At 40.6% G+C, this 24,037-nt stretch overlaps 1 protein-coding gene across 14 annotated transcripts in view; it reads left to right on the forward strand.

Moving 5' to 3' along the window:
- Positions 1 to 86: 86 nt before the first annotated feature.
- The window catches only part of DST (dystonin), a 312,504-nt gene continuing 288,553 nt past the window's right edge, over positions 87 to 24,037 (forward strand). For 4 of the 14 annotated variants that reach the window (XM_074581579.1, XM_074581580.1, XM_074581578.1 and 1 more), the window contains exons 1-3: positions 87 to 598; positions 1,061 to 1,122; positions 14,984 to 15,172. In XM_074581579.1, coding sequence (XP_074437680.1) covers positions 418 to 598; positions 1,061 to 1,122; positions 14,984 to 15,172 — 432 coding nt within the window. In that variant the 5' untranslated portion in view covers positions 87 to 417. The remainder of the gene's footprint in view (positions 599 to 1,060; positions 1,123 to 14,983; positions 15,173 to 24,037) is intronic. The other 10 variants (XM_074581558.1, XM_074581574.1, XM_074581559.1 and 7 more) reach the window with 6 other exon arrangements.

The raw sequence follows: 24,037 nt of genomic DNA on the forward strand, positions 1-24,037 counted from the left end.
TTCCTCCTCCTCCTCCTCCCGGCTGCCATGCGGCGCCCCGCCCGCCCCGCCCCGCCCCTCCCGGCCCGGCCCCGCCCCGCCCCGCCGGTGCCCGCGGGCCCTCAGTCCGCCGCGCGCCCCTCTTGCGCCCCGCCGCGCGCCGCCCTCCCACCCCGCCGCGCGCGGAGTGTGTGGGGAAGCCCCGGCCGCCGCCGCTGCTGAGTCACGGCCTGAATCTCATCCTGCTCCTCCTCCCTCCCTCCGCCTCCACCGCCTCCGCCTCCCGCCCGGCCGCCGGCTCCAGCAGCGCGGTGCCGGCGGCGATGCCCGCCCCGCTGGCGGGGGGAGAGGCTGCCCGGCGCTGCCCGGCCCCCCCACGCCGCCGCCGTCACTCGCCGCAGACCCGCGCCGGCACAGGGGCAGGCGGGCGCTTGAGCCATGATCGCCGCGGCTTTCCTGGTCCTGCTGAGACCCTACAGCATCCAGTGCGCCCTCTTCTTGCTCCTGCTGCTGCTGGGCACCATCGCCACGATTTTATTCTTCTGCTGCTGGCACCGCAGGCTCCAGAAGGGGAGGCATCCCATCAAATCCGTCTTTTCGGGTCGCTCAAGGAGCCGAGGTAAGAGATGCTGCTGGTCCCCGAGGCGGGGTGGGGGGGGTGAGTTGACCCCGGCCCACCCCCGGGGTTTCTGGCGGCGGAGGGCGGCTCAGCCTTGCTTTTAGCCGGGGAAGGGCTTTACAGAAAATTCAAGCCGAGCCCAGGACTGCGGCAGCCTTGTCTCCACCCATCCCTCAGCGAAACCTCGGCCCGCGGGAGGGAAGCGAGGGGATGGGGAAACCTCCCCCACACCCCCCCACCCCGGCCCTCCCCGGCCTCTCAAGTGCAGTAGAACTTTATGCTCAACTTCTTCCCCATGAATTAAATATAAATGCCGGGCGGAGCTGCCAGCCGCGGCGGGAGAGCCAGACCCCCGTCCAGGCATATGCGCCAAAGGGCGAGCAATTAGATAAAACCGTTAGTCGGAGCGAAATCTGAGGTGGAGCTGGATGCAGCCTGTGTGTCTTTCTGCTTCCCTTCCAGATGCTGTTATGAGAACTCATCACTTTCGCTCTGAGGTAATTTATTTAGCACGCAATTTCAAGGTCAGAAGTTGTTCTCTTTTCCTGAGTACATATCGTTGTGGTCTTTTGTTAATGACATCACATAGCAAACTTTTCATTTTGCATGAAAGACATAATGTCCTCTTTCATTTCTTGGGTTGTTTTTTTTTCCACATAAAATGTGAGTTCTTCATTTGTGTCACCCTAACCGGACAGCTGATATATGTCATTTCCCAGCAATCGGTTACTTCAAGAAAAGCTGTGCTTGCTGTACGTGCCAGACCTCCCTCTGTCCAACTAGCAACCCAAAGCCCAGTTATTGACCGCACTGTAAATACGTGCAGAGCTGGTAGGTTGTGTGACCGCAGAGCTTCCCCTCGCTTGCTTTGCCTCCAGCCCTCACCTGCGCCTTGCCCCTTATCAGGGAAGTTGCCTGCTTGGCTCAGATGCTGCCGCGGGAGATCCCAGAAGAATCCAGACTTACAGCCTGCTTGGCAGGCGCCTCATTTCATGACTCTGTATTCATAGGTCAGGGGAATCAAAACTCTTACATGCCAGTACTAAAAGTATAATACAAAACCCAGTCACTTCCTAGGGATTCTGAATGAGGAACATAATTGATGGGAAAATATGGAAAATAATATTTGTTTTCATGCTGCCCTGTAGAGCTCCTGTCTAGATATTTCTCTTGCCTGGTTTCCTGCTATTGATTTAAGGCATATCTTCATGCCATTGTCTGTTATTCTGGAAGCCTTGAGAGAGAGCTTTGCACTAAAATGATCTTTTGTTTTAAATTATTTGCATTTTTCCTTACCCGGTTGTGGGTGAGAAAATTACCCGATTATGAGTAATGCTTTAAAAAGTGCGCATGGGATACATTTTTGCAACGTGGTTCGTATTGGCAATTAGCTTGAAACTCCTAACTATTTTGAAATTTGTACGCGTTACCACAAGAAGAAGATGACATAGGGAGTGTCCTATCTTTAAAGCATGAAAAGTCTGGTTTTGTTGTTGACTGAACAGTGCTGCAGTAAAGTGAACAAACTAATGTGTCCCTCCGGAAGTCAAAAAGATTTTTTCATGATTTAGTTCCTCCAATATGAAATACTTGGTTTCCATGTCAAGTTCTCTCACTCTTGAGCCTAGATAAAGTTTAATGTGTTATGCCCTTTTGAAATACTTGTCATCCTGTGTGGTGACTCTTAAAAGAAGGGAAGTTTGCAAAGTAACTATTTATTTTTATTACTTCAGCATGTAGTTATTTGCATATCAGACAGTTAGAAGCAGACACATTTGAAATATTTCCTAGAAGTTTGCATTTACTGCAATATGCTAGGATAAACCACAAGAACTGTTAAATTTTTTTCATAATTTTCTACATTTTGTTTAGACAGAATAACATCTAATGGTCTAAACTGCCCCTTTTGGTAAGTGGTGGAGGTTTTCCCCTTCATTGACTGATGATAGACCTTCAATACTTAAGAGAAAACAATGACTCATTTGACATGACGTTTTCGTTTTCCTTTTTTTTTTTTCCCAAGTAAAACCTTATTTTGATTATTCTAATTTAATTGATTAATAACAAATTACAGGCATACTCCCATGAAAATATTGGCAGCTTTATCTGAAACAGAATTCGACATTCTCATTCTATATCAGCATAAAACATAATGCAATTCCAACTCCAGTAAGATGTTGATGAAAGCAAAGCATGATACATGAAAACAGGGGCTTTGTATAATCCCCCCCTGCCCCCAAATGAACATAACATCTCAACTCCAAGTTTTACAGCACAAGGTCCATCTGCTAGCTTCCACTATGCTTAGTTGTTCGTCAGGCGCAGTTATAAATGGTGTTTCTTAATGATAATAAAAGGTTACGAAAAATAGGTTGATAGTAAATAGCAGTGGGTTGGCATTCATCTCCTGAGAGCTGGGTTCAAATCCGACTTACATCACACGTGAACGTGCAGGTGGTCTAGCGGCAGTGCACAGAGAATTATAATTGCCCTATCTACAGAATGGCTGGCAATTCCTGCATGATTGGCTGCCTGCCAGGAAAGCCTTATATTTGGAAAAATAGATGTGTAGCAAATTTATGTTGAGGTTCTTTGCCAGAGCCACAGCTCTCATGGTGCATGCCTACGTTGTCTTTGTCTCTATACAGTGAGAACTATTTAATCCCTTTCCTTTATTACTGAACCCCACATTAAAAAATAAGACGCCATACTATGAGAGAATAAATACTACATTTGAAAATGTATTTATGATCCTTAACAGCTCTCCTGTTCTGAATTTTATATGCCACCGGTAAACTGAATCCACAAATAGTCTATTTTTGTGGGTCTTGACTTTGACTGTCTCTGCAAAACATGCCTCATTATTAAACACAAAAAGTCTATGCAGATATTACTTATTATAGAATGAACTTAAACACTTGACCCCCTGCCTCAAAAGGAGGTAAATTTGCATGAATCATTATGAATATAAAGTAGGTTAAAGTCTGTCTTTGTTAGTGGTGCTTCATAATGAAAAAATTAACCAGCAAGAAGATGTGAGAGAGTTTCCTGGGATAATACAGTGGTGTCTCCACCTCCTCACTAACATTTAGTTACTGCTATCTGAAGTTTGTCAAGCCTAAGTTTGAAATATATTTCTATTGCAGTCCTTTTAAGTTCATTATGACTATAACTGGTCTTAAGATTCCTCCATCCCCCAGGTACTATTGATACTCCATGAATTCACATAGGAATCACACCTAAAATAGTTAATGTTTCCAATCTGAGGGAGACCTAGATATGCCATAGCTGTAAAAAGAAAACAAGTAAATTTCTAACGGAAATATTCATTGCTTGCTTACACGACAAATCAGACTTTGATGTAGCTATTTGCACTAGTCTCTCCTTTCTTTATTTTGAGAATTAGTTGTAGAATGAAATGTCTCTGTTCGACCAAAACCACACCAAAATAACAATATAACTCAGTAAGACTTTTACCGAAATAGGGACTGATCCATTTTATTATGATGATGATTATTATTATCCCTTGTATATTCAAAAATGTGAATGTTATCAGTGATTAACTGACTTAATTCTTCTTGTGATCTCTGCAGAAGTTTTGTTTTTCATTAAATACAGGAATTTTCTTGGGGGCTTGGGCTTGATACATTGCAATGTTTATCATCTTGCACTTTACAAAGAGATTTGAATGTCTTCTGTACTTTGCAATTTAAAGGCATTGCTTAACGTGTTGGTGTTGCGACTTCTTGTGATTTACATTTCTTTCTGAATTCGTTTTCCTTATTGCCAAAGCCTCTGGAGTCATGGGATTATGTGAGATTTTTTACCTTTCAATTAAAGAGGAAGTAAGCTTCTAGCCCTTAGGCTGGAAGGGATTAATCCAAATGGTATAATTCTTAAAATCTTTTGATTTTGGGGTAAGAACTGTTGAAAAGGAATTTTTTCATTCAGGATCTTTAAATAGTATGAGATTGTGAACGGATAATTGTGCAAATTGCTATACCAGTAGTTGATGGTTTTCATATTGTTGGGGGAAAAAAATCACCAGACTTACAAATCTTTTGCCTGGTATTGTCTCTGAGCTTTAGAGTTTTCCTTTATCTTACCTTTTAAATTAGAAATACTGTGATCTCAGGAACTGAAGTTATCAGTGTCAGTGGGTAGTCACTAGCAATATGGTATCTTTTTGTATTTATTTTATTTTGACTCATGTATTTCGGGCATGTTTCCTGTGAAAGCTTCCACTAAGACCTACAGGTATAAACCTACTAGGAAGTAAATCCATAGAGGTTTTACAGTCCACTGTAAATTCTGACTTCACATAACCCAGGTGTATGTCTGGTGGGACTAGACACACCAGTAAGGCAAATGGGAAGCGGCACTTTGTGAAAAGACTCTGGGAGGGCTGGCAGCATGTATTAACCACAGCTGTAGCAAAGGAATAACATTCGGTCGTTTGAGTTTTGCAGACCCTACATTTTATTCTTAGTTTACTGAACAGTCACTACAAGGTTAATATATGTTCACTCTATTGTTGTGACGAGACTGGTAGTGAAATAGGTCAACCAAGACTGATGACAATTTTTAAGAGCAAATGAATTTGCTAAATCATCCATTATGGTACAATGGATGCAAAACTGTAGTATAACATAAACTCCGCTAAATGTATACATTGACTTTGCCAACAACCGATGCCCTGAAACAGAGTTCATAAATTTATCCCTAAGCATACTTTTGCCGTAATCGTCCCCCTTCTGAGGCTGACTGTGAGGCAGTTGCCTAAAGATGCAGTTCTTGGTATCTTACAAAACAATAATGAATAGTCTTTGAAGAGTTGCACCATAATTCATCCCGAGCGTTGCAGTTGTTTATACACTGCTCCAGATATGTACAGCTCCAATGAAAAGAGAAATCAACAGACCCTCCAAGCTGAATTTGAGTCTTCTGTTTGATTGGAGGGAGTGCATTCAAGGAGCAACAGAAATATACAGGACTACCCAGGAAAATACATTCATTCCCCTATTCAAAGGATGTTTCTTTGTCTTTACAGAGCTGAATCAGCCTGAAAATATTTTACCTTTGTGTTACCACGCTTTTCCCCCAGGATGTTTAAGCTGTTTTTCCATTAGCCGCCTAAGAGTTAAGGAACAGGTTCAAGGGAAAATAAAGACAAAAATAAATTTTCTTAGATGTATGAAAGCACTTATGTACAGGAATGAATGGAGAACTATAAATACAGGTTACACTGTGTAAGGACAAATCCTTCTATCCATTTTTCATAACATGTCCAACAATGTGGCCCAGAGTAGATGATCCTGAGCTGTTACATGGCAAACTAGGTATCACTGAGATTCTGCTTACTGTACGTTGTCTGTCCATCACCAGCTTTATTCACTGCAGTGCTGCTTTCAGATAGCCTAGCAAGCATGGGTCTATGCTGAGAAACAGCCTGCTTAACAATTTTATCGCAAAGTACATGGCAATTCCCTGGTTGCTGCAGCAAGAGCACTTGGGTTCAAGAGCTAACTCCAGAGGAGTTAAGTCGGCTGCCTTTACTCCGTACTACAGCGCAGTCTAGAAATGCCCGATATATTTCTATAGCCATCTGGTTGCCTGCATCTGTGTTCTGGTTTCTGACAGTCTGCAGAGCATTGAAATGCTGAGGGGATCTCCTCTTAGCTCCATCAATCACCCCGTAAAGGACTGACATTGTGTCATGATCCACGTGAGTGGTAAGGCATGGTCTTGTTACACTGCATATTGGGACCTGCATTATAAATGAACACATGCTCACAGTTCTCTAACAGGATAGGGACAACCACTGCATAAAGATCCGGTACATAATAAAAGTTCTTCCTACTACTTAGTTTCCCATTAGTATAGTTATGTCAACAAGCTCCTAGCTATTGTGTAAATATTTACATATCTAGGCTTCTCAGTGTCTACTGTTATCTCTGGAAGTGCGTGTTTTAGATGAGGTTCCGGCTTCAGTTGTGTTTTATGCCAGTTACAGTGCACATTCCTGGTGCGCACCAGCAGCTGCTTGCAAGCAAGCAGAGCCCCGGTTTCAAGGGGAACCAGGTGGAGCATGGCTTATTGCCACCCGTCTGTTAGCAGCCACATTGTACAGAATGGGAATTTCTAGCTACTGTTTTTTGAGCAAAACTAACCTCGGATTGAAACTGTGAATTAAAACAGCTGAGGTCATACTTGTGGTGAGCACATCTGCTGTAGAAACTTCTTATACAGACAGAAAGGGTCATGTAGGGGTCCGTAGATCACATACAGCTCAGAAAAGCTTAAGCATCTATACTGATTTCTTAGTTACCATGATTAGGGTGACAGATCAGGTTGTGGATGCCCTTTCAGAAACAGCTCAGCACTTAAGGCTGAGGGTATTAAATGAAAGAAAGCACCGCATGAACAGGGTAGTATGGCCCTCGGTGCTGTTTCTGCTCCTGGGTTGTTATATGTGTTTTCCTAGGGCGTGGAAATGTCACTGACAGTCTTCTGCTCCCAGGCTTTTTTAAGGAGAGGTACCTTCGGTGTGCTGTGGAGGAACCACACAGAGCACTACGTGAAGTCACCTTGCTGTTTTCATGCAGGATCCGATTCAGCTGAGCTGGGCTGGTTGAGCCTGGTCATGTCAAACATGAGCGGGTGCCATCCAGAGCTGTGGCTTCTCAGCCTAACCCCTGTGCTCTGCACTCTGGAGGGTTCTCAGGCTCTGAGGAGGGTGCGCTCGGGCCCCTCCGTCTCCCCTGGACGAGGACTTAGCACTCCGTTGCAGAGATGCTTGAACATCCTCAGGCCCATGGCTGATCTTGACCTAGTGCTAGCAAAGCTGGCTTGCTTTTGTGCTTCCAGATCACCTGTGGGCCCGGGTAGCTGTTAACTGGGCTGTTATCTGGGTACTTCTGCCGTCCAAAGTGTCTGAGCCTCCGCTGTGCTCCCTTGTGCCCTACGGCCTTGCGTCAAGGAGAGTCAGTGGTTGCTGTTCCTGACTCATTAGCGAGAATGAAACATGAGTTACAGCTGAAATGTGGAAACACTACATCAGCTATAGAAACTAACTGCAGTTGACATTTGGGCAAAGACGCATTTCTTGCAAGTTGTGCTAATGTCCTTATCGCCCCTGTCCACTCAGCTGCTTAAATACAGCACTCGGCTTTGGGATAGCAGGGTAAATAGTTGAAACAGTTCTTACAAAGCTTAATTTATTATTATCTAAATGGATAGCACTAACTACACTGAAATGCATAATCATGTCAGACTGAGGCATTATATTTATCCTCCTTCATTCTAGAGAGAACAAAGTGATACAACTAGGTCGAGGCATTATTCTCTTCTGATCTGCTGCCACTACCTTCCTGCACGTAAAGTGCAGCCGGAGTTGGAAAGTGACTTTGCAAAACCAGCATCTTCTTATACAGCAAGATAAGCTTGCTGTAAGCATTTACAGTTTATAGTCTGCCGAGCTACTCAGCTGACCTAGTGTAGGTGTCTGCTTCTGGATGAGCCGAACAGTTTTTCAAGCCTCACTGAATGTATTGAGTAAATTTTTCATTGGCTGTAACGGGAGCTTAGGCTAGTAGCTCCTGAAGGAGAGACCTGTTCAGAAATATTGTTGGTATCTTAATAGATGTCTGAATTCTACCCTAGGTATCTGTTTTTTTAATATATGCCTGTTAAGTCTCTCATCAATTATGCATCTGTTTTATGCTTGGCAAAGTGCAGACCCATCTTCACGCACACTGGACAGAAGAGAGTCATTTCTTTGTACTAGACGTTGGGCAGCACTAGCGGGTGGTTCAGCACTCTCTCTGTTATTTCTTATTCTCCTTCTTCCTGTATTTTTAATATTTAAAGTTAATTCCTTATGGCAAATTCTTGATGTATACCGTACACTGCCGGAGCTGAGGAGAAATGAGGAGGTGGAAAACGGAGGAAGCAGGGGTGGAAGAGGGACATGCTTAGGGAATGTGCTAGTATATTGTAAATTAAACTTTCCAGACCACTGATCACGCAGTACTCTGATTTATTTTTATTCTTAAATAATTGTTCCGTTCCTGCTGTAGGCTTGTAGTGCCCTGTGGTAACAGGGAAGGAACTGGGACAAGCCATCACGAAGGCATAGGGCTGCAAGCCTTCTTGTCGGAGGACGGTAGGACTGTCTGGAGAACGGGCCAGCCTCTGTGGTTTATAGATTTAGACAGGACAGAGTATTTAAAGGGTGTCTCGAGGCGCGACTGGGGATGCTCTTTGGGTATTTGCTTTACACATCGTCAGATCTTCCTAGAGTTACAGCTTACCTGCTTCCATAGGAAGGGAAAAAAAACGGTTGGAAGGAAAAAAAACGGTTGGAAGGGAAAAACCGGTAGGTGCGGGAGAGGCGGTGGCCAGCAGGAGGCGGGCTGGCGGGGCGGGGGCGGGGCCAGCGGTAACGGCGGCAGGTTGAAACGGGGCGTAACCGCCAGCAGCGGCCGCTGGGCGAGGGACGGCTCCGGGGCAGGTACGTCCGCAAGGGAGCGGGGCTTCACGGCAAAGAAAGGGGGCTTTTTCCTGAGCTTTGCAGAGCCGGGGAAAGGCCGGGAGAGCGCAGGCACCGGCGGGGAGCCAGCAGCTCACAGGAATGCATCATCATGCACTGTTACTTCTCTTAAAGTTAATGTTTATTCATAGAATCATAGAGTGGTTCGGGTTGGAAGGGACCTTAAAGATCCTGTAGTTCCAACTCCCCTGGGCAGGGACACCTCCCAGTAGACCAGGCTGCTCAAAGCCCCATCCAGCCTGGCCTTGAACACTTCCAGGGATGGGGCATCCACAACCTCCCTGGGCGAGCTGTTCCAGTGCCTCACCACCCTCACAGTAAATAATTTCTTCCTAATATCCAATGTAAATCTACTCTAGTTCAGTTTGAAACCATTACTCCTCGTCCTATCATTACACTCCCTGATAGAGTCCCTCCCCATCTCTCCTGTAGGCCCCCTTTAGGTACTGGAAAGCTGCTGTAGGGTCTCCTCAGAGCCTTCTCTTCTCCAGGCTGAACAACCCCAACTCTCTCAGCCTGTCCTCGTAGCATAGGTGCATATTAACTCTGAAAACACATACTGGCTGTAAAGGTTGGGTTCCAGAATTAGAATTCTGACACCCAGTATATTCTACATAAAATACTTACACACTGGAAAAAATTATGGTTTCTTATCAACAATAAAGATAATAGATAATATATGATCAAAGCAAAAGGGATAGTAGAAACTAGAATAGGAAGGAAAAGGATCCGGTGAATTAATAAAATCACACATTGAAAAAATGGAGCAGTCAAAGATTCGTGTCACTAAAGCAATAATGTACTAATGTATTCATATGGTGCTATTAAATTATTAGACTAATAAGACTAATAAATTAGACTAAGAACTAAAAAGAAATACAGAAAAACTAAGAAAGTGAAAGGAAAAGGTTCAACACATTGTCCAAAATGCCCTCATCTGTAAATAAAAAAAGTAAAAATTAGACAAGTTTTTTAGGAAGTTTCAAAATCCTGGTTTTTATGTTAATGAATGGGCTAAGAATGGGAATAGGGAAAAACATAACAAGGATCGCAGAGTGTCACATACTTGGCTATTAAATACCAGACCATACTGAAGAAATTCTGGAGAATGGGGCAAATGAACACACATGATATTCATAAGTGCAAGGCTGGATAAATTATAGATAAAAGTTGTTTATCCACTTTATTAATTTTGAAGTTTGTGGTCTCCAGAAAGGACCTTTTGAATTACTCTTGACAATTCAGTGAAGACCTCTTTGTTATGTATAGTCTGATCAGAAAAGAAGATGGGATGGAAAATATTTAAACAGAACAGAAAAACGTGCTATACTATTTTTTATATATATATCAGCAAGAGTGATGTCTGTGAATAAGGACATGTAAAACTCTCGCCGAAATAACAGTGATGGAAGACAGTGGAATTATTTCATGTAGAAGGAGGAAAATAAGAGGAAATTTGATGATTAAATATATATATGGAATGATGAATACTGTATTGAAGGCAGACCAAAACCTAGTCATCGTGGGTCTGTTCCATCCTATCTAATTTTGGATACTTACAGTATAGATATCTATGAGTGAAGAAGTCAGCTTGGGCTCCCTTTATGGCCAATGGAGAGAAATAGGTGCTGTTAGGGAATGGTTTATCTGACCTGCTGACTTCAGTGGCTCAAAAGGGAGCTCAGGGAGGGAAGGTCTGCTGAGCTTTGGTCAGAGGAATCCCATGCTGTGTTTCTACGCACAAGAAACCAGTCACTGAATCAGAGGTGTGAAGTTAAAATTTGGTTGGATAAGAAATTTTTTTACAAAACCTATTACACAACCACTGGGTTGTGTGCTCTGGCACGCAGCACCCAGGCTTGCAACATTCATGGTTGGTTAGGGTATAAAGATAGACACAGTAGGTCCTTTCAATATTACCACACTTATTCCATAAAAAACCACTTTTAGAGAAGACATAAAAGGATTAATTCACAAAGATGTATTTCATCTAAAAGAGGCTGATCTCCCCAGCCACCTTCCAAAGACAGAACAGCTCCCTTGAGAGTAGGTGAACTAGGCTTTGGCTCTGTGCTGGCCTCCAGAGATACCTCTCTCTTCCTGCTGACTGTAGAGGATGATTAGGAAGATCAGTCTTTAAGGATTCAAACAGACTAACTAGGAGGATGTGCATGGATGGTTTTGGAGAGAAGATAATCCTGGTTTGCCTCCTGTCTTCCCCTGTGATATCTAAAACTAGTTCTGGTGGCCATTTGAGTTGTTTCCTTAAGGAAAAATACTTTTTAGTGTAAATGTTGTGCACTTTGTGCAGTTATTTTAGTATTTACAAGAAAACAGATTTTTCTAAAAATATATATTTGAAGTTTTATTTGTTTGGTTTGCCTTGTGTCAAAATAGTACAGGCATAAAAATGAGTCAGGCAGTAGGCACTGAGCAACTCTCAATGCAAAGAACAAGAAAAGGTTTGTCACTGTCCAGTGACACAGCATTCACATGATACAGGAAACTACAAACAGCTTAATGGTGTTATAGCAACCTCATTGTATTGCCAGCATGATTTTAAAATCTCTAGCGTTTGCTCAGCGATTTGGTCTCAGGTGGTGTGCTGTGCATCCCTGAATATTTTGTAATACTTTTCTGCTCTTCTCTGAGCACTGGCTTAACATCTAAAATAGTGCTCTCTTTACCAAACAGATATTTGTGTCACTTTCATATTTTTAGATTTTGATTGCTGTAATAGCATGACATGTTTTCAATTTTGGGTTCAGCTGAAGGATAAATAACACAGATGACACAAGGAGTGTCTGTTCATTTCACCGTTGAGAATGAATTGCTGGCCATTCTAGTCTTGCATTGAGCATAGGAGTGGCAGTTCCCACATATTACATGACTTTTGACTCCCGTCTTTATTTTTGATTACCAAATTTTGAAATTTTCCAGATTTGGGTTTTTGCTCTGGCAAAATCTCATTGCAGGAATGAGTAAGCATTTTGGGTTTTGGTCTGAGGACTCTGCCCTTGTAGCATTATCTTTGTTGATATGGAATTAATTTTCCACCTGAAATCATGATCCTCTGCCGTTATTGCATTATAATCCTCCCCAGAGCAACCATTTGTGATACTGCAGGCAGATTATGACTTCAAGTGAAGAATAAGCTTCAGCAAACAGAAGCAGATGAGCTCTTAAAGAGATAAAGATCCCATTTTCTTGCTTGCAAAAGAGAAAAATATATAAAATATGAAGGAGAAGCACTGTCTATAAACAGGCTTTTCTGGAAGTCACAAGTGACTTTTTTGTATCAAAGCATAAAACTCAATCAGTAAACCTTGAAGTATTTTGAGGTGAAGTCATTCAGTGAGAGAGACCCACATACTCAAATCCCTATCTGGCATGTGTCTCTAAGTACTTTTAGAGCTGCTTAGCTTCTACCAAATTCTTCTGTTACATAAACGTACTTTCCCAAAGAGTTTTATCCAGCTAATGGGAATGGGAGCGTGGTGAGGGAGCAGCTGCAGCGCAGGGTGTATAACCAGGCTTCGGCCAGTAGCCATCATCTGTAAATGAATCATAATACATTTAACATTAAGAAAATCTCTTCTGATTTCAGAACTCAGAATAATTTGCTGGGTATTTTGGTCTCTTAAGGAATATTTTCTTTTACTATGGAATAATCCCTGATGCAAACTAAAATTTTTTTTAAAAGAGAATTTCCACAAGAAATAAGCTTGATAATAGTAGGCTCCCTGTGTTATATTTTTCCCTGTCATCCTGAATAGTCCTAGTATCACATTGAGTGATACAACTTGTAAGTATCTGTTTGCTATTTCACAGTGTAGAAAGAAAACGGGGCAATTTGTTTTCCCATTGCAATAGTGTGGCAAAGTATCTCACAGATGTACATCTTTGAATATTCAGAGATCTTTCTAAATCCACACTTGTCTGCTGGCTGCTGTGGCTTCCACTATGCTGCTTATGTGGGTTAATACGGACAGGATGCTGCTTCCATTAAGATACAGGGAGTCAAAGTCTGGCCCTACCTGTAGTCTGGACGACTCTATTGCTTCAATAGAATAGGAGCAACCATAAAAAAGGATTCAGGAAATTTTGTCTGTATCTTTCCATCATATGTATTTCATAGCCCTGATGCATCACAAACATGAACCTCCCACACAGACTAAGTGGAGCCTGGCTCTATTCCTGTCCCTTGTGTCCAGTAGAAGGTTGCTACCTGGAAGTTACCTCACCTGATATTTCACCTTGGCACTTCAACCTTTTTACATCATCTGTTGCATGCAATGTGTATCTGTAGCAATTACTAGCATGTGTGTCTAAATGTGTGTTTATGTGTTTTGGCTATTTAGGGGTATATTTATTTAATAGAACATACTTTTAAATAATGAAAATAGCTGTCTTTCTGAGTGCCCAGAACGGACTGCCACTCTTTTCCCTTACAGTCTCATGAACACTAGAGCAGTAAACCAAATTTGCACAGAGCCATACATATGACTTTTGATTGCTTCAATTTACCAACACAACAACATTTAAGCATAACTTTACTATGCTGATTTCTTAACTGAAACAAAACAAAAGCAAAACAAAACACTAAAACCAAAACCAAAAGCTAAGGGAAGGGAAAAAAGAACAGCAGGTTTGTATAGAAATGTATTGCTCCCACCAGTTTTTAGCTACAGGAACTCAGAATATTTAGATTCACAGCATAGATTTCTGCAGTTTTAGCTAAAATGTCACCTTGCAGAAGCTTGATTCTTTATATGGACCAGCCATTTCTGAGTGCTGGGTTTGTTGTATAAGGACTTCAGCAGAGATATTTTACTAGAAGGGAAAAGAAGGTAGAAAATTCGGAATTGTTGCATCTATTCTTGGTTTTGAAAAGGAATGCTCTTAAGCTGCAGACTGTCACTAATGACATAAATTTGGTTTACTTATTCTGAAAGCTGATGTGACTAAGTGAATGAAGCTCTTATTTACAACCTGGTCAAGTTTAATATCAACCAACATTGTATTCAGTACAAATGGCGCATGGTAGGTTCCTGCATGGTCATGATGGTTGGCGTAGAGGGGACTCAGTGAAATAAGTGAATGCTCATGGTAAATGCTCTGGAGGTAGCAATACAGGGCTAGCGTTATACATGTTGCCATTAAAGGAATGAGATTCTGTAAGGCTATGAGACATTCTGGATGATGCTCAGAGGTCTTCAGAGCAAGCCTCTAAAAAACATTTGTGAAGCTTTTCCTGAGTTTTTTAATTTGGCCAAATATACATGTATTTCTCAGATGGCAGCAAAAGACAGCACTCTGTCTTAATTATTTTATTCCAAATGGAGGAGTCTCCACCTAAATGCAGCAGCATCAGAACTCTTAACACAACTGTTAGTCATAATTAAGTGTTGCCAGCTACCAATTTTTCTTCACTTTTATTCTCAGGGAAAAAATACACTTTTTCAGCTCATGCTCCCTAAAACAATTTCTCATGAGGCCAAGAATTAACCTGGAAAATTTTAATTATAAATTTTAAATTAGAACTCTTTTGTTATAAATAACCAAAAGTGTGAGCTTATAAAGAAAAGCAACAGGAGTTAACTGCTACTAGCTGTGTCAGTAATAAATATAATTGAGAAATATAAAACAAATGTGATTTTAATAGCACTTGGCAACGTCTCTTTATTGTTACATGCAGTATATATGGACAATATATTAATTTAAGATGAGCATGCCTGTACCTTGTCATTGTTAAGATCCTGTATGATTTTTCTGTTGTTACATGTGTCCATTCTGGGAGATGTCAAACACGATGATTGCTTTTTCTGTTACAGGGCTTTAGATCAAGTCCTCGTCACGCTAGAAGACGTGTAGCACCTCGCCTTGAGGAAACACAACCTATAGTTGAAGCTCACCACCTAAGTGAGCAGGAAACTTCTGTAAGAAAAAGAAAACTCAAGAAAAGCAGCCGAGTTCAACCAGAATTTTATCATTCTGTTCAAGTTACCCCAACTCGAAAACCTGTAAGTATTCTACCTTTAGGGATAAATAGCACTCAAAGTATATTATAGAGGCACGTAATATAATTGTAATTTTGGGGCCATCCATATTCTGTTCCTCTATTTAAAAACTTTTTCAGTTCTCATGTTCAGTGAATCTAGATATGAGTTTGTCAGACTGTATTTAATGTTGATTCATAACTCCAAAAAATTGGGTTACGAAGAGGGCTTTTTTTAATTTTGATTTTTATTTGATATTCAGTCTATAGTCGGTATTCAAATAAGACATTTGATATGATACACTATAAAACATTTGATAGTTTTATAGTGATATTGCTTAACAGATTTTTACAACATATGTTTGTTATTGACAACATTCCTCACTCAATTACATTTATCAGAGATTCTATGTACCGAACAAAATTTATATGACATTTCGTTAGTAGATACAATTTTAAGGTCTCTTCTGCTTTATACAGCATTTACAATCTTTCTGCTCAATAAAACGTGTATCAAGTCTTATCATTCTTTGCTCCTCAGCTTGAGCTGTTCACAATTCTTTTAATATTGATAACCTACTTTTAGTGAGGACACACGACAATTCATTGAACACTTACACAATTCCTAATGTAAATGCACGTGAAGATATATCCTGCAGACATAATGAATTTCTCTTTTTAATGAGAGTTCATTGCTTTGATGCATTTGCTGACTAAGCTATCTGGGACAATGTTAAGGGGCTTTAACTACTTCTATTAAGCCAGTATCTTTAAAAAGGTAACTATTGAGCATACCCTAAAAAAGATTACCTTGATGTTGCTCCACCTAACTGAACCTTCCTAGATTTGTGTTAACTGAGCACCAAGAATCATCAGTAAGCTCTGAAGTCTGTTTGAGAAAGAGCATTCCTTAGTGGAATTACGTTGCCTGAGACAGCAAGAAACTTGTGCAAGGAAAAGAAAGCCAGAGCTGACAACAACTGTCAGAACTTTTACCTTTTTAGCCAATACATTTCGTTTCTCTGCATTCACTTCACTAGTCCCCAGTTTCCTCTGTTCTTTCATACTTCTACATATTATTTATTTTACTCTGTTGCTGTTCCTGTGGTTTAATTTGATCTGATGGATTCGTCTTCTGCTTTTCTTATAGTATCTGCTCTTCCTTTCTTCTTAACCACGTCCCTTTCACTCCCATCCTATCTTGCTTTCTAGACTACTTTGTCTAACTCTGTTATTCTTAAGGTCTCCAGCCTCTCATCAGGCTCTCCTCTGTTCGTTACTTGCTTCTGGTCCTTTCTCCGCTTTGTTGTCCTTCCTTCATTTCTTCCATCATCTTCTTTATTATTTTCCACTCCAATCCTGTTTTTTTGATTCCCTTTTTTATTCAATTGTTTTTATTTTTTCCATGGTAGGCTTATGCTGAGGGTAAGCCTGCCTGTAATTGCTGAGGCTGTTACCAACTGCCACTGATTACCAACATGGGAAAAAGAGCATCAGTGGTGGTGAATTAAAGACCAAAAACTGTGGAAACAATGTAAGCAGCAAAACAGGCTTTGAAGACTGGATTAGTGAAGCTAAGAAACCCCTGCTTTTCCCCCAAATCAGTAACGTGTCAGGGAATTCATGACCAGCAAAGAAAAAAAAATGTACAAGAACAGAAAATGCGCAGTGTTACTATGTGACTTCACTTTCATATCATTTCATGGGTCTACGCTGTGTCTGACAAGACCTACCACTGAAACAATAATAAATCCCAGATTTAGAGAAAACTTCTCTCCGTGCTGTCACCATTATGTCACTATTTTGAAACTGCTTTTGCAGTATATCTTTTATGCAACATTATGTAGTTCTTTTGATAGCCTTTTTTTCTACAGCCTCAATGAACTCACATTTCTACAAAAAAGAATAAATCATTATCTTTATTAGACTATGATCCAGAAAACATAAGTCACCAATTTCATTTCTCATGGACGTTGTAAGTTATTCTGAATGTATTATTAACGCCATAGTGACAGGGTGAGTAAGGTTCACGCCCTGACAAATCACTGCAGCGTTGTGAAGTTCCACGCAGTCACAATGTCATCCATCCCGCAGTTGTTTGCAGCTTCATTCCACTTAGTCTCAGTGTCTCAAAGATGAGACTTTCGGCCTTTATCTTTGTACAGTTTTACATGATTCAGTGCCAAAAATGCTCTTGTTAGTCTGCATAATTTCTTTCCATTATTTTTTCCTGTTATTCCTAGCTCTGCCCACTTGAACCACTTTAAATAAATCATCTGTTGTCTTGATGTTTACACTGTGGAAATATTTGTAGGCAGCTATGGCCATATCCTGCTTAGTCATCACTTGAAAAAAATTATGTATGATGTCTGCTAACTAGAAGACATAATTTCTCCTCATAAAACAGGTCTTCGTCTGATCATTTTTGTTGCTTTTTTCCTACTTGTGCTTTTTTGACTATGTTTTCTGACAAGAGAGAACGGTATTTCCAAAGTAATTATGAAAAAGCCTTATGGAAAGATTTTTCTTTACTCCAGGAAATATTTGAGTAATCAGTCCTAAAATATGTTAGCCTGTTTTGTTGCCATATTAAGATATAGGCTTGAAGACATTTCAGATATTTCATTAAAAGTTTTGTTGGGTGTTTAGATGCTAGGCTTTCTTATTCCTGCTAATTTAGACTATTTTGTATTTGGTTGGTTTTGTTGTGTCTAAATCTTGTTTGTCAGTTTCCTAGTCGTGGCTATAATTATCTGAATTTGCTTGGATTATTTCTCACTTCCTGCGTAGCAATCTGAGATCTTTCCAGTATTGTCCCTGATCTTGTCAGAACTAAATTAGGTGTAATTGTGTGTATGGGAGTAAACCTGCTGAAGACAATAATTGCTCCCCTTAAAAATCTACGTGACCAGATCGTTGCAGAAATAGAACATTAGTTTTCTCTGAAAATTTCATTATTTTTTTTACACCTTCCAGGCCATTAATGAAGACATGAAATACATTTTGTCCTAATACTGACCCTTACCAGACAGAGTTCATATCATTTTCACTTTATTTTATTCATCTTACTACAGTGCAACATCAACATAATGGCACGTTGTTATATATTGTGCCCTGTAGCTGACCCTCTTATTGGTGTCTTTATTATTTGTGCTGACATTCTCTATAGGTGACAGTTTTACATCAACTTCACACAGAGGAGAGTACAGATACCTATTACTGAAGTGTGCTTTGAATCTTTGAACACAATGGAGAACTCTTAAGAAGAAACTCTTAAGAAGAAACATTTAAAGAATGTTCTTTAAATTAGCATGACTTCATGCAAGTCAAAGGGGTGTTACATATCAGTCCTTTCAACAATCGGGTATCTGATTCTGTATGGGTAGTTAAATTTTCTGAAGGTGTGGAAGGATGCACAGAAGTCTCCTATGGTGAGCTCACTGCTGTCTAGCAATACTTCTTCAGGGCAAACTTTAAACTGTGGGTTTTATTACAAGCATTTTGCAATTATTATCTGTATTTTAACTAGTGGTCTGCTCTGAAGTAAAAGTATAAAACTCTGCAAATTATTAATAGGTTTTTTCCCTGTGCTGGCCTGGAACCAAAAGATGGCCTTGAGTTTGTGTAAACATATCTGGCTCCTGAGCTGTGGGGTTAGTTAGACATACAGTCCTGCCAAATTCTAATTTCACCTGTATGTCCAAATACATAGTTGAAAAGAGATGCTGTCAAAGCTGCATCTTTTAACATCTCCGTTGTTAAACACTTTGAAGGGCTCCTAAATTGCCTGACTCATGCAGCCACCAAGGATTACTTAAGATCATGAGATGTAGTACCAAAATTTGCACTTGCATTTGTCATAACAGGATCACAGTAAGATGTGTGGCAGATAAGGCTACAGAGACTGGGGCGTAAATAAATCTGGTTCGTTCACTTTCAGTTGTGAAATCCCTGTTTCTACTCAAAAGCCTTGTACTTTACACATCCAAACTCACTGGTCTGTTTTGTCCCAGCACTGCAGCAACAGCACATATTGAGGCGATTATCTAGTAAATAGTGTTTAAAAAAAAAAAAGTATCTCTGAAGATATACAAAGAATAAACTGATGACAAATAATGATTATTAAGGATGATCTCAGAAGGATTGCTGCTTTTGGGTATCCCTCAGTGTCTCCTAATGAACCTGTTTCTAATTATTTAAAGACTGCCATTTGCTGAAGCAATTTAGCTCCTTAGGGGTGCATGCAGCATTGCTACAAGTCACTACAAGGGAACCGAAAGAAACATCAGATGTCTGGGAGGACACATGTAAAAAATCTACTGATGGGAGCAGCTTCATTTGGCTCCACTGAGACTATTCCCATGACTGACCTGAAGCTTGCACTGTAAAGACTCTGATGGTGCAAGCTTGAAAGTAAAGTTAAACAGTTTCTAATGCATGTAAAACCATGAGCTGTCCCATCCATGGTCTCATTCCCCTGTCCTGGTTTTTTCTTTTATGTGTTTAAGCATTAAAACTTATGAGAAAAACAGTATTACAATTCTGTAAGAAAAACATTTAGGAGGTTTTTTAAGCATCTGATACCAAATCATTTACAGAAGAAGTCTGGGTATTAGCTGACACTCAGCTTACTTGAGATGAAATTTTTCATATGGATGACGTTGTTCTACAGGGCTTTCTAAGAGTTTTTTATATGTTCCATTAAATAGTTGCCATTTCATTTTGTTATTTTCCATTTATTCTTACTCTGGTGTTATTTACTAGTTTTCCAATACCATGATGTACTTTATGTGATATTTGAATGACCTAATACATATGACATACAAAAATGACTCATCACCCTGCACAAGACTTTGTTAATTCCAAGTATTAGCTATTTAATCTGTAGATTGCATTCATACCTTCTTTCTTTTGGTGACATCTGCTTGTGTTGGATTGTATCTCCTGTGAATCACATTTAGAAGCAAATATGGCAAAACATTATCATCTTTCACCTTCAGCATTTTTATTAACATTGTATTAATGTTCTCAAGATGTATGACAAAGCTGTGAGCTACCAGACTCTGCACGCACTTGAGCGTGTATACACACACACGTGTCCTCTCCCAGGATAATTTGAGCACAGCCACAATGAAGGAAGGCAAGGGAACATGTGAATGAATATACAAAAAGGGAAAAAAGGGCTCCATTTTTTGCTTTAAGACCTAAAGGCTATTGATGAGGATTTTGAAAAGCACCTGAGAGTTTATTAGGTGATTGATTCGTAGAGTTTTTAACAAGATTTAAGCATCTAGCCATCTTAAACATTTTTTTAAATACCTCAAGCAACCTATTTTAGGTGTGTAGGATCTTTGCAAATATGACCATAAATGCTAAATCCTGTCATCAGAAATAAAGAGAAGGCTTTCAGTGGGCACTGGGTTGACTTTAAAGGTACCCCTTCTCTTTCCAAACATACATGTGCCTACCAAGAGAGCGTTTACATCTCTTTCTTGGACTGTTGTGTTTTATTGCTTTTCTTATAGCAAATAACTCCTCACTAATAAATTCTTCATAAACAGTTTGTCATGGACTTCATTTTCCCGCTCTTCTGCGGGCTTCTGTGACCTCCTCCCTTGCTGCCTCCTCCCGATTTCCTCTTGGCTGCTTTTCCCTCTCCACCCTGCAGCTCAGCTATTGCATTGTAGCAATTGCCATTTCTTCCACTCCTTTTGCCCAGCTTTTAGGCAGTTTAGATTTTTTGAAGGAATTTCTTAAAGGTGTATTGCCATGAGTTACACTAGGCCAGGGAGGTGATATCTTCACAACTTTAAAAATGCTTTTTGTTAAAACACAATGAAAACACATTGAGAATTAGATCTGAGATTTAAAATTATTGTTGAGTTGTCTTTCTAGTGATTTTTTTTTTCTGTGATGAGTTATTACAGCTATTAAGCATAGGGCAAAAGAAACAGTTAATTGCCATAGTGGTAATAATTATTGACGACACATATAAGTAAAAATATATAGAAATAAGCATAGCAGTAACGGTACAGATCCACATTTAGAGCACTTTAACTGACATTTCACTGCTAGCTCTTATGTGGAGAGTTAAGGTCATTTGAATTAATTGTCCTTGTGATGTGATCATGCTTGAGTTTATTTACTTAGATTTACACTTGTGTGGTTGCAAATAGCATCAAATCTATGTTATTTTTCTATACACAGTTTCAAGTCATCCTACACTGTGGGCAAATTCCTCTAATATACCAGGTTTTGTCTTGATAGCTAAGCGGATTCCATAGAATTTTTGTTTTGTCTGTATCAATTTTCATTCCTGGGACAAATGCTTATTTAGTGAAAATGGGATGAGAGATTAAACCAGCCTGGTTCTGTTTGATTTAAAGTGTTGAAAGTTAGGGTCAAGGTGCACCATCAGCATGAAGCTAAGAGCAATCTTTGTTGTAGGATGTGACTTTGACTGCTGTTCTCTCTTAGAAGCTCAGAAAAAAGAAAGCATCAGAGCTAGTCTTGGGAGAGGCGGGGGAACAGCAAGCAGCATAGCCAATTACACTCTTTTTGATGTAAAAATAGTGCTTACTATCAAATAAACACCTTTGACTTCACTTGCCAGTATGGTGGTTTGCTTTCTAAACTGTGGATTACATATAGGAAATTCTGCATGGTAGCTAAAGGCAGGTTGAAAAAAAATATTAATCAGCTCTGACTGTGTTATGATAGTGGTGTTTGCACAACTTAAAATGACCAGTAATTGTCTCATAGATGCATAGTAATTATAGAGTCTAAATGCAGATGTTTCCTTTTCCTTTGCTGCCACAGGAGTCACTCTTCAGAGTTGTATTGTGTAACATCCTACTGTGGCACATAAACAGTACATCTTTATATAGCAAGGGACTCCCTTATCCATTTGTATTTATATATAACATTGCACATGGGTATTATGTTAAAAGAATAGTTTGGCAAAGGCAACTATTAAAACGTTAGGAAATGCTGGAATTAAGGTTACACGTGCAGCTTTAATTCAGTCGATTCTGCGTTCTCATATTGACTTTAATTGTATGATGGTGTACTGTTTATTCACAGGGTGTTTTCTGTATTCATCGTAGGATGGAAGTGCTCTTAAGATGACTCTTATGTGTAGGAGTTGTGCAGAAGTTGTAAAGTGTGTAAATGAATAAAATAGGAGATTGCAGGAAGAGAGAGGATCTCTTATTTCTTTAAAAAGCAGTGAGTGCTGCCTTGGAGATTGAAGTGTGGGCATCTCAATTTGACCTAGGAATCACAATTGATCTGCTGGTTTCCCTTTGCTTCCTGTGTAATGGGAAAGATCATTAGTATTCGTGAAGCACTCAGATACTACTGTGCCACAGAACAGTCTAGGAAATAATAATTTCTTCTTCACACCAGCATTTGAATAGCATGAAACAGGTGAAGTTCTGGGGCTGCCCATTGAACAAAGGATGACAAAACACAATATTGATCAACTGTTTATGGAGTGAATATCACCCATCATTTGCACTAAATAAGAGCAAGACACTGGGTATGTAATAGCATACGACCACATCATTATGACTGCATCATGATGTATAAATAAGCAGGATGAACTAAGGTTGCATGGTGAACCTTGAACCTGGGATTTGGTAACAATTTAGTGCTTGACTTTGTAACCTTAAGAAAAATATTTTAACAGGAACTTGGTATTTAATTTTCTGCTGTTGACAAGAAGTAAACTTAAACCCAGCTCTGTTGTGTGGCTCATCAGCAGGTTTTGACACTTGAACAACAACACAGAAAATTCTGCTATTGGATTGCAGGGAGAGACTGAGGATAATTTGTATTCCTCCAAATGAATCAGTAACACAGGGGAAGAGGTAGTTTTTCTAGAAGAGCTCTCAGATATTTGCTAATGGCAGAGTTGAGGTGAAGTTCCCATTTCCTACCAGGCTCCCTAGGGAGATCTGCTTTCTTGTGCTCATTTTCCCAAGCATGGCTCTTTCTGCCTTGTCTCCTCCAGCTTGCTCCTGACCTGCCTCTGCCCCACCGCTGGCTCCTTCCTCACTGCCCAGTCCTCACTTCTCTGCCAACCTCAGCCTTTCTTCTCTCACTTTGTCAGTCCTTGCATCACTCCTCCATGTCACACCTCTTGCACAGCCCTTCACAGGCTCACCTAGTCAGTCATCTCGTTGCTCTGAGGCACTTGTTCAATGAGTGTCTTTGATTTCTCTGTCTCCCTGTGGCATTTGGTTGCATACTCTATGCGTACCTTCTTTGGCTCTCGTCTCTTTTCTTGGAGATCTCACACACAGTTTCTACCCTCCTCATTCATCAGAGAACCTTGTTTAAAGCCTTTTGCTGAGGCAATACCAGTTTCATAGAATCATAGAATAGTTTGGGTTGGAAGGGACCTTAAAAATCATCTAGTTCCAGTCCCCCTGTCATGGGCAGGGACACCTCCCACTAGACCAGGTATGCCAGCATCTCAAATCCTTAGCTCTGCCCTGATCTGCTCTCTCCAGCATTGATGGTTACTAGTCCCAGCTGTTACCTTGCAGGTCCATTTCTCCTCTAGTCCTTAGCCATGAACTCTGCTGCTCCCTTGAACGCTTTTCAGCTGCAGCTCCGAGGCTCTGCTGGTCTCTGTGTTCGTCCCTCAGGCTGTCAGTCCCAGTGTATTTCTCCAGCCCTTTCCTCCAGTGCACCGGTTCCGGTGTTTGTCCTCTCTACATTCAGATCATACGGCTTCTTCCTCTCGCTGGCTAAGCACGGCCGAGCGAGTCACAGAGAGCATAAAAGAAATGGTCTCCTGCCTGTCAGGTCTGGTGCCTGCTCTCCCTTGCTCTCCATGCCTCTTGCCTGCACTGCCATTGGCCTGCGACCACAGCAGATAACT

This window comes from Larus michahellis, chromosome 3 (assembly GCF_964199755.1).
Source record: "Larus michahellis chromosome 3, bLarMic1.1, whole genome shotgun sequence".
Taxonomy (NCBI): Eukaryota; Metazoa; Chordata; class Aves; order Charadriiformes; family Laridae; genus Larus; species Larus michahellis.